This window comes from Coffea arabica, chromosome 2e (assembly GCF_036785885.1).
Source record: "Coffea arabica cultivar ET-39 chromosome 2e, Coffea Arabica ET-39 HiFi, whole genome shotgun sequence".
NCBI classification, from domain to species: domain Eukaryota; kingdom Viridiplantae; phylum Streptophyta; class Magnoliopsida; order Gentianales; family Rubiaceae; genus Coffea; species Coffea arabica.
In genome coordinates, this window is record NC_092313.1 from 70,189,669 (window position 1) to 70,201,703 (window position 12,035).

Here is a 12,035-nt window from a genome sequence, read left to right on the forward strand (position 1 = left end):
ATTCTATTAGCACTACTGGTTCTGATCATGATAATAATTGCTATTGCATATGAGTAGATTATTATTATTATTATTTTGGCAGATTTCTGCATTTGACTACAGATGATATCTGTATGCTTGTCATAGGCCCTTTTCAGTTTCTACTTAAGGATTTGTTGGACGAGTACTTTACCATTTCCAGCTGAATGAGGCTGCTGGAAGTTTGGAAGCTTGGAAGGTGACCAAAATCGTTTGCCATGCTAAGAATATGGTCGTCCTAAAGTCATCGTAAAATGGTACTACCATCAAAATCGCCGGTGGATGGACTTATTGTGAATTCTGATGCCTTGAACGATATCACACTCGAGGAAAATGGAAATTCTGAATAGTTACATTTCTCATTGCTCCAACAGCTGAACTTGGTGTAAATTTAAGAAGTTGATTACCTAGCTGATGCCAAAGGATACCAAGTAATGTCATGGATCCAGAAGACAAGTAACTAGAAGAAGGTTATCTTAGAATATAATGGATTGTACAAATGTAATCTTGCCCTGACACTAGCAACAAAAAGTTATTGCAGAAGATTGAAATCTGGAAGCCTAATAACGCCATACTACCAGGCAATGTTGCTAGGAGTGAAATTTCTGAGCCACAGACGGTAAAATTGTTCCGTCTTACGCATCCACACAACAAAAGGGCATGATAGTATTAAGTAACGATGTCAAAGTACAGATTATCCTATATACATTGGCAACTGAATTGACTGTAGCTTGACAGCCCAAAAGAGAATTAATCAGACGTTCCAACTTCCAATCATTGCCCTATTGTTTACATCTGTGGAATATACAGGACGAGGCAGTCAATCAAATTATAGCCTCTACTAATGGTAGATATTGTGCAACAAATCTGTACATTGGTAGAGTTCTATCTTGGCTCAAATCATGAACCTATAATTGATTTAGCAAAGCTAAAACTACAGCAAACTGTAGGCTCCTAATTTTTCCTTAAGGTCTTTAAATACCTCAGTTGGTTTCCAGCTGAGCCATTTCCTTGTCATGTTGCTGCTTCATATGACTCTGGGCTGTTCCATTTATAATTTTCACCAAAAAATTCAAAAGAATGAGCAGTACAACAGAGTTCCAAAATGAAGCCAAGGAAATATTCCACTTCTTCACCTGAAAAAGAAAGGTAAACATAAGTCTGCAGAACGATTTTATTATGCACTCATAGCAGCTTACGATGATTTCCTAAAAACCCTTCAAAGAAAACAATTAGATACATGTACAACTCCTTGAGAGTCATCCATGCTACATTCAGACCTTGAGGGCTCGAATACTAAATAACCACCCATTTAGAAAATAAACCTTGCAATGCACACTGAAGGAGTCTGAAGCGCATCACCACCATCCCAGGGTAACCACAACATGACAAGCTCTATAATTTGAAATTATTATTTTAAAAAAAACACACACTCACACACATTCGTTGGTAAATGCTTCCATTCCTCGCCGCCTTCTTCTTCCTCGTCCAACTCCAGTCCCTCCTCTTCCCCATGATGTTATCACTTTGACACCATGCACAGACAGACACACACAGCACATGCACTGACGGATACAGAGCTGCCCTGTACACTCTCACATGCTTGAAAGATGCACGCAAAGAGAGACATGCCTAAAGGTATACCTTTCAACCATCTAACAATGATCACAAGTACACATAGCCCAGAGACAAGGACATAGACACTGGCAGCAGGGACAGTGGCCGAGGGAGGGGGTGACCAGCAGGGTGGTTGCCCCTAACTTTTGAGAAATTGCAATTGTACATATAGCATTTTATATGTGTAGTATTGTAACAAAGACGTAATCTTTCTACTTTCCTTACTTCGTGCCTAGAAAAATACTCCACTTAATTCAATTTGATTTATATTTGAAACCGTCATTTGCAGTAACAAAAATAAAAGCTTTTACATCTCAATTAACATTCTTTAATTACAAAAAAAAATATAAATTTTATATTTTGGATTCTTTTATCTCCGAATGCCCACCTACCCCCCCTCTTCTGATGACAAATCCTGGCTCTGTCATTGAGTTTTTGGGGGTTGGGGGAGGGATAGGGACTCCAGAGGGTGACGGAAAGTTGGAAAGGCTAGGACAGGAAGCAGGAGAGGGGTACTGCAGTCAGCAAGGGGAAGAGTGTAGGATTGGGCCTACAGTTTTTGAGTGGAGGGAGCACAGTGAGGAGGGGTGGGAAGGGTCTGTTGTTGACACGTATGTTGATTGGGAATTGATACTATATTCAGGAAAGTGCAGTGGTGTGTTTACAGTGGCTTTCACTGGGGGTGGCAGCCAGGAATTGGGAAAAGAAGTTGAGGAAAGGAAAGGGAAAGCACAAATGTTCATAGGGGCAGGGAAAATCAGGTAGGGAAGGAGAGGTGGATTGGTAGGCTCTGGCCTGGGAATGTGGTTAGCACTTGGCAGGAGGGGAAGAATAGGATGTGGAAGCTGTTGAGGTTTAGGTTGGACTAGAGAAGTATCTGGCTGGGGATGAGATTGGCTCCAGGCCGAGGAAAGATCCATTCAATTCAGGATCGGAATGCTCAAGAATTGCAGATGCGATAGAATTTCTGTAACCAACTTAGCTGGAAAATGTAAGTAGGGGGGGTTATTATGGAGGCAGTTAAAAGAAAGTTATAAGGTTTTGTTTTCTTAGTTTATGTATTCTTTAACAACATTATATAGATTGTTTCTCTTTGTTCCTAATAAAGGGTTCCACAATGTCTAAGGGTGTCTAGTTGCAGTATCAACAAATCTCAAGGAATGCAAGTGTAGTCAATCCTAGAGAAAAGTTTTGTATAACTACTACATCCATGACCTGTAATCACATTCAGGTAACAGCTGGGTTATACAGTCTTTGGGTAGCCTGAAAATCATGTTGTCAAGATTAAGCCATGTAACAAAGCATGATACTATGCATCTTGGGGGATGCAACAAAAATGTTAACAACAGTCCTCGGGGCTGCCTTAAACCATGTCTAAATCAATGTTTTCCCAGATACAACTTTCCAACCTTTGACATGCTGAGGAGTAATTCCACGGAAAGTATTTTAGTTAAAGCTGATCATTATTAGAATTATTTTCAAATGTATATAAGTGGTATAGAAACCAAAAAAGTGGCCATTATAGAAGCATATATTCATCAATGCAGGAAGTAGTGAAGTAAAACAAAAATATTACCTTGGCATTGGACGGAGTGAGAGGAGAGGCTTCCATATATTTTTCTCTGACAAAATGGAGCTTTGCCACAAGGTTGGGCAAGACAGAAGCAACTCCAGGGACAAGGCCCAGAAACCAAATTAATTTAGTTTCAATCAAGTCCAAAAGTTGATTGTTACAAACTGATATTATAAAACATGTCTGCAAAGCGTGAAAGCAAAGGGTCAACAACTGGAAGCGAACTCTCCATAATTATCTTGTGCCATGTCAAACAAGAAAGAAGTAAAATCTCAGTCCCATGAGGCTTTATGGAGAGTTTGCTTGACATGCCAAACAAATTGATTTGGCAAGACAAACAACATTAAATATTAGAGAAACTAAAAATGGTTTTAGTGTGTTCATCTTGCCTTTCAGAAAAAGGAAGATGATTATGACAACTACTTCAGACAATACAGACGAGCCTTAAATGTTCATCTAACCCATTAAGGGCCTTAAATGTGTTCTTACTCATTAACTGGATATTAAGCAGTACTTGTAATATCGCGACTTCATTCAAAGATTTATTGCAAACATCGAACTCAGCTAGAATTATCTGGTGGTTGGAAAAGTATGATTTTTGTCCTCAGATATAAACCAAAGATTTGGAGACATGACAGAATTTTCAGGAGTTTAAGACTGATTCGATCAACATAGTGAATGATTAATTCACCATTTTTAACATAGGTAATGTACTACAAGCACTATATGATTGTTTCAAATAAAAAATTGAATGACACAGACAAAAACTAGTATGTAGGCGTCCAGCGTACACCTGGATTCTCAAGCCTATTTGAAAGTTGCTAACCTGAATGTTAGTCTTAATTATTGCCTTTCCAAGCAGGGTTGCAGTAAAAAATTTCCAGAACGGGATACCAAGTTGTCCACACATTATACCGGCTAGGTCAAACAGAGGATTTGGCACCTGAAAGGGGAAAAATAGACAGAACTAGTGAAGGCTATTAATATGATCTAAAACATACTCTAGATAAAGCAAATTATAAAATCTATCTGGCTTCCACAAGACAAAAAATGCCATCCACATTCTCAAGAAAGAAAGAAATGCAGCCAAATCATTCTGAGGATACTATCTCTTCTCCCTTTCAGTGACAGAAGATATAGATATAGTCAAATAGTGAAGTCTCTGAGAGGAAATATGAGGTGTATTTAAAAGAGAATAGAAGCAAAAAAGAAGAGAAGACCTAAAGGAATATAATAAATTTTGAAAATGGAAGCACTTTCTTTCTTCTATTCATGGAAAGCTAAGACAAATACTGCATGTATAGGGATTGACAATTAAAGCAGTGACAAACACTTTAAGATTTTGCTTTGAAACAGGGGCTCCTGGATAACTATAAATGACATATACAATTACAAAGGGAAACCGTTTTCTATGCAAACATGATAGAGAAGGACCAATAAAACCGTTTTCTATGCCACATTAATTAGAGATCAAGAAATTGCAATAGATGAAATGTATGCCAGGCAAATGATTGAAGAATTTGCCGAAGTGCAAAGCTGATTAAAATTAAATTACCGAAGCAAGAACCAAAATTGTGAAGAAGTTCAAATGTTTTGAGTGTGAAAGGAGCCACTTCTTCATTTGACTTAGATGATTTGCAACAATTCCACAATCTCCTTCTGAAGAAGCATTCACATCTTCCATGACTTCAAGCTTCCTACCAGATATATATGCTGCAATTGGTAGTGAGTTAGAATACTTCATACAGCCCAAGACAAGTGACTAATAGAACATATTGAACTACTCTAGGCAACACAAGATTCAACACCACAAAGAGAAAATCATGAAATGTACAGAAGAATAAGCAAATATGCATTTAAAGTATCTAACTGAAGAATCAGCAAATATGCAATTAGACCCTGAAACAGCAAATCCCAACTGCAAATGTACAATTCCAGGAATACTTTGGAATATCTCTAGCCAGCCAAGATCAGTTTCTTTAAAGAGCGTCCTTTGATCCTTATTTTATTAACAAAATGCAAGCTGATCCTAATAACCATTGTTCATAGATTCAAGAGGAACTACTTTGCCTCCCTCCCTCCATCCCTCTCTTCCCAGAAACAGACATTTCTGCATCATCAACTTGAAAAACCCAAAGACTTTTCTAAAATCCAATAAACAAAAATGTCCTCACTTTAACAACAAAATCCCTCAACAGAGTAAATAAATTAACATGTACAGAGTATACAAATAACCTAGATATACAAATCATCCCACCTGACTCAGGAAGGAAAAATATAATAAACATGTAAAATAGAATACAGTAAAATCTAGGGTTTTTAGTTGAAGAAAACCATAAAACAGAAAAAGCATAGACAGACCTTGACACCCAACCCTTTTCCCCAGACCAAGAAGAAGAAGAAAGCAGCAAAAAACTAAGGAAAAAGAAACAAACAAACAAAAAGATGAACTGAAATTAAAAGCTTTTCCAGGGATAATATAGAAACATAGAGCCTCATTTACCTGCTCTAGAAATGAAATATGGGGGAAGCTCTCCAAGTGCAGTCCCAACTCCCCATAGCATAGCCTCCAGTTCAACCTGATGCAATATGCTGGTCAATGGAACCCGTGAACCAGGTAAAGGGAACAATGAGGGTCCATATGTTGAGCAATCAGTATCCAGCCATGAAGGACCCCTTCTGAACTGGATTGTATCATATAAAGCGCTTTTTATGTCGAACCGTCCACATTGCACAGACTTCAATGTAAACAATGCAATGTGAGGACCCAAGTACAAAACAAAGGTGTGCAAACCAGACCCTGGAGACATAAAACTTGATGGTAAGAAAGGGAAGGCAGTAAAAAGTGGAAAACTGATCTAGCACATTACCATTATTGTGAAATAAAGAGGAATTTAAGCTTCAGGCAGGTTTCAGTAAGTCAACAATAATTTACAAATTGAAGCCAATTAAGTATTCAAGGAACTTGAGACATGGAAAACAATTGAGGTCAGATTTTCTTTGGGGAAGGGGAAAATAACCAACAATTGAAGGAACATTTCCCCTTCATACTAATGGACATTCTGGTTTAGAATGTTGTGGAGGGGCACAGCAACATGCTAACAAATTGAAACCTCGTGTCGGGCCTAATGGAAATACTCACAAATCCTCAGAATTATCTTTTTCTTTTCCTTTCTATATGCGAAGACAATAAGATACTACTGCCATTTAAACAGGATTGTAGATAAAAAAAAGAGGAACAACTGAAATTCTGCATAAACAGTAGTGATATCATGAGCTATAAAAAGATCAGTAACTGCTTCATTTGCGCTTACCAAGACCAATTGATGATGCTACACCTAGAGCCAACCACCAGGTTCCATACTCGAGATACTTGCCAATTTCCAGAACATACTGCAGCACCATTGTAGTAATTAGAAGTAAGAAGCATAAAGAAGTATACATGCAATACATACATTGATATGTGTTGGAGACAATTCAAATCATTCAACAAATAACCCAAGAGTTATACAAGCATAAAGACATTGGTGAGGTGCAAAAGGAAAGGATTCCATAATGCATGTATTAAGTAAACTTTCTAATAAGGTAAAGGGTATGTAAAAAATTGAGTGAAAGAAGGACAGTAACTGCAAGCAACAGAAAATGTTATCCAGTAAAGTGCAGAAAGTCAAGAGAAGATGAACCAGCCAAACTTAGACAAGGTGGAGGGACTTTCATGGATGTGATTTAGATTTATCTAGCATTAGATAGGATAAAGGTTTTACAAATCTACAGAGGAATGACGGGCACTGCCCAAGAAAGTGGATCCTGCTGGCACTTCACAAAATGGATTCTAAGCAAAAGTGATGAAACAATGCATCATCTCTTGATTTTCCTCGATCACTTTAAAACCACTATGATACAGCAAAAGAACAAGTCACAGCAACAGAAAAATAAAGTTGAGAGAAATAGATAATGGAGAATAGGTAACCATTCCTTCCGGCAAACAAAATGTAAATCTACCATCTATTTATGGGGGTGGGAGGAGGGGGAGTGGGGAATATCAGCTCCAATAAGATTCTTACCTATACCTAATAAATACTCAAAATCTTGGGTACATAATATCCGGTACATATTACATCTAAACAAGTAACTGAAGCTATTAATCCAGAAGGCAAATGTAAGTGGTAAGCCTACCAATTTGATCTGCTATAAAACATTAAGCTGAAGATAACCCTGTTTACTAATAAATTTAATTGCTAAGAGCCACAATAACCTTTGGAAGTGGGACAAAGATGAACAGCAATAATATTCTAAATTTGAAATAACAACAGAAAGCTTTTGTTCATATTGGAACAAAATAGCTAATGCACTTCCACAGCTCTAAGACTTTAGGTAATAAAATCAATAAATTGAAGTGCTAGCTTATTACCTCTTCATCTGGCCTCCAAAGGGTTCTGATCAATACTCCACCACCCACGGCAAGGATACTTATGAAGACAAACCAACTTCTCTTGGCAGAAATGTAAAGTATTGGTTGCTGAAGGCAATTAACAACAGCAAGAACAAAGAACTTAAATGTCTTCAGTGGCTGTATCATCAATGTCAGATTCTCCAGCTCCTTCTGATGCTTGTCACGAAGTTCTAAAGAAACAAGCAAATTGTTTAGCATGATACAAGTAAAAGGAAATCCCCAAACTGAGTTCTATTTTGAGAAATGCAACACTATTCTATGAAATCGAACCATGCAAGTTTCATCAAAATGATGTACCAAATAATCCAAAAAGATGGACAAAAGAAACTTTTTTTCCCATACTTCATCCTCTGGTTCAGCTAGAGATTTAGCAAATAAGTTTCTAACTATAGACAGGTATACTATCGCTTAAGTAAGATTAACACCAAAGGACTTGCACGACATATTAGTTTGCAGAGGGTTAGAATCGCAATGATCGAAACCTAGCTTGGTTAACCATAAGTTTATAACCATAATTTTATAACCTACAATATAATGGATCTCTAAAAATTCACATTTCATTTATAAAAGGATTTTCTCAAAATCCAGCTTCAAGTCCCTAGTTCATGCTGTCTAAACAACACCAATTTATCCTTTTGGCCTTTCAGTTATCTTAATCAGCTCCTATTATATCCAAGCCCATTTTGGATACAAAAAACAAGATTGCTACCGCCCTCTTCTTCAAGCAAACTATAATTGTAATTTAAAAGAAAGTCATCTAAACAAAATTAGATAGCCAGATCATCTTAATCCATAGATAACAGATCACAAATCCAAACTTGAAAAACATGACAAAACGAAAATGTAGACAGAACCCACGAATTCAGCCAGACCAAAAAGAATAAAAAGGGTAAAAAGCTCCTCCCCCACCACAAAAAAAAAAACTGCAAATACATAGGCATCCTCAAACATAGATGAAATTTTTGATATTACGAAGCTGACTGACCTAATATAGAAGATTGATCAGAAGAAGAAGAAGATGAAGAAGAGGATGACGACGATGAGAAGATGGTTTCTTTCTGTTGTTCTTCGTGGGACGCCATTTTTTGCCGGAAAAGTTGGGATCTTTCCCCCCACCAAGTATCAGATTTTGAAGAGAAAACCGATGCTATAAGAAGGGGGAATTTGTTCAAACAAAGCTTTTTAAAAAAAAAATTATGTAGTTCAATCTAAAGGAAAAATATGCCCAGGATTTTGGGGAACCATTCTCCTGGAGAATGATTGGAAATATTTGGGATCAAACAATAATAACGTCAAACTGCTGTTTGGATTGGTTGATTCCTTCAAGAAACAGACACAACGCACGCGGACGCGGGACGCTGAAATCCTCCGAAGCAGAAAAAGTGGTCATTTTCTTGGACTACTTCTAGGGGCATTTACGACAGGATCCCTCAATACTTTTAGCTTTTAAAGAATTAACCACAACATTGGGAACAGCAATTGAATGACCCCTAGTCCGAGGTAGAGCTTTTTTTTTATTTTTTTTTAATCGAAGTCCGAGGTAGAGCTTTCAATGAGCCAAATATTTGGGCTTTTTTTAATCTTTCAGTTTTTTAAAAATTAATTTTTCAAATATTATAAAATTTTTTAAAAATTACTCTAAAAGATATTTTAAAAAGTAGTCTAAATTTATTTTAATATTTAAAAAATATCCCAAAATATATTTTAAAAACTCTACTACTCTTAAATATTTCAAAATATTTTCTAAAAATATCTTAAAATATACTCTAAAAACTCCGGTACAGTAAAATTTTTCAAAAACACCCTAAAAAATAACTAATCTAAACGGAGCATTGGTGTTCACGTTCTGTTCGTATAATATATGAACAAAATTCAACTTTGACTCGTATATTAAACGAACTATAAGTATTGCTAGAATTCAATTCGTTTATTTGTACAAATATTTGAGTTTGAGTTCGAACTCGACTCGTCAAACTAAATGAGTTGAATTTGAGCTTGGAGATAATTTAATTATATTTTTAATAAATAATACATTATTTATAATAAGTTTAATTGTATTTCTTGTTTTTAAAATAAATAATACTAATTTATGTTTAATTACTTTTTAGTAAAATATAATATATATTTAATAATATAAAATGTATTTTGTACTTGCATTTATTTATTTTTATAATTATATATGCGTTCACGAATTATTCAAATAGTTCACAAATAAGTTCGAGTTCAACTCGATTATGAAACGAATCTAATATTGTATTTGAATTCGATTCGTTTATTAAATGATCAAATTTTTTTCAAACTCGAACGAATCGAATATGAACTTGTTTATGGACTACTCAATTCGTTAAAAATTATAACCCTAGAAGGATGAGGCAATTTTTCTCCCCAACCTTAAAGAGGGTGGGGATAGGGAGGGCTTATCCATCCATTGTCATCCCGTCACATGTGCATGGACACATGCATCAATATGTATACACATGTATAATTGCAGTTATTAATTATTAGCCTTTTTTTTAACTTGACTCTCTTCATTTTTTTTCTCTTTTTACTTTTGTTGTATAATTTTGACATTATTGCTATACTTTGAAGTTTAGATTGTGTTTAATTTTATTTTTTTTTCAATAATGGATATTGTAGTTGAATTTGTGGAAGGTATTGTTTTTATACAAATGTGGTATAAATATAATTATGTCTTTTTTAAATAAATTGAGTAAAATAGACACTCATTGAAATGCGTGTGAGCCTAGAAAGGCGATGATGAGGGCAAGGACTAGAGGTGCTATCGAGCCGAGTCGAGCTCGAGTAGCACCATACTCGAGCTCGAGCTCGATCAAAATTTGTGCTACTCGAGCTCGAGCTCGAGCTCGATCGAGTAAAAAAATTTGGACTCGAGCTCGACTCGATGAAATAAAACTAAACTCGAGCTCGACTCGTTTGAGCTCGATTAAGCTCGAGTAAATATCAAGCCCGAGCTACTCGAGCTCGAGCTCGAGTTTTGAAATAAATATATAATTTTTTTTAAAATATATAATATATAATATAATATAAATATATAATATAAATAAAATATGAAAGCTCGATTAAGCTCGACGAGCACTCGAGTATTTATTTCTTGAGCTCGAACTCGACTCGTTAAATTTAACGAGTAGCTCGAGCTCGAGCTCGAGCTCGATTTTACCGAGCTTGAGTCAAGCTTTTGATCAAGCTGCTCGCGAGCAGCTTGACTTGCTAGCACCCCTAGCAAGGACAAGATGGGGAAGGGAAATGGATTTTTTCAAGGCACGGAATGAGAAAGAAAACCCTGCTCGGCTCCTCCATTGCTATTCTTACACGCCATTAAAGTTTCTCTTATCTTATCGACAGTTATTGCCACTGTTAATTCATGTGAATGGGAGCACTGCAATGGTGTAACACTCTTTTATTACTTGTCATTCGGGACGATATTTTTCTGGTATAAATAAAAAGTTTTGAACTTCGAGATCTCTCACTTAAATTTTATTTTCATATCATTTAACACATTCTTCCCGCAATAATAATAGAATTAATTATATTTACCTCCCTTGTGGTTTTGATAAAATTACAAGTAGACTCCCTAAACTTTGAAAAATAACAATCATCCCCTTTGGCATTCACATTGCATAACAAATTGCTCCCTCCCATTAGTTTACTGACTGGTTGTTGATCCAAATCAGTGAAAAGGTAATACAAAAACCCTACACTGCCCCTCAAGATGTTTTTGTATTTTAATATTCTACTTATTTATACTATCTAAGAAAAAGACAACATCTTATAAAAGCATAAAAAGAAAAGGTGGGGGGGGGGGGTGGGAATGAAGAAAGTATCACTCGGCAAACAAGGACAGGCCAAAGGAACCCAGCGTATACACCATCAGGTCCATCACCGTCCGTTGTCTTTGTCCTCTGTCCTCCCTTTATCCCATAACTCATGCCACCACGAAAATTCTTTGGTTCCTTCCTAGATGAACCGAGACAATGTTCGATCGCTGCGTATGCACCATCAGGTCCATCACCATTGTCTTTGTCCTCTGTCTTCCCTTTATCCCCATTACTCATGCCACCACGAAAATTCTTCGGTTCCTTCCTAGATGAACCGAGACAACGTTCGCTTTCATGATTCACACTTCTGCTATCCATAAGCCACACATCTATCAACTTTTCCTTGCCTTTATTTTTCCTTATTTGTTTTCTATTCTAGAACTGCACTGGGTTTCATACATACATAGGTATGGACATTAATAATGGAATTCAAAAATTGTTACTTGCAACTTGCAAGTAGGGTTGTCAACGACCTGGACCCGGACCAGATCCGTCAAATAATTCCGGGTACGGGTAGGGATATAATTTCGTTACCCGG

General features: G+C 36.4%; 1 protein-coding gene across 1 annotated transcript; it reads right to left on the minus strand.

The window, feature by feature from the left end:
- Nucleotides 1-660: 660 nt before the first annotated feature.
- On the minus strand, nucleotides 661-9,021 carry LOC113732837 (vacuole membrane protein KMS1-like). Its single transcript, XM_027258825.2, has 8 exons — nucleotides 8,647-9,021; nucleotides 7,620-7,831; nucleotides 6,523-6,601; nucleotides 5,712-6,008; nucleotides 4,764-4,921; nucleotides 4,035-4,151; nucleotides 3,212-3,391; nucleotides 661-1,154 (listed from the first exon to the last, which is right to left on the minus strand). The coding sequence occupies exons 1-8, from the start codon at nucleotides 8,741-8,743 to the stop codon at nucleotides 1,002-1,004; spliced, it is 1,293 nt and encodes a 430-aa protein (XP_027114626.1). The 5' UTR covers nucleotides 8,744-9,021; the 3' UTR covers nucleotides 661-1,001.
- Nucleotides 9,022-12,035: the final 3,014 nt, after the last annotated feature.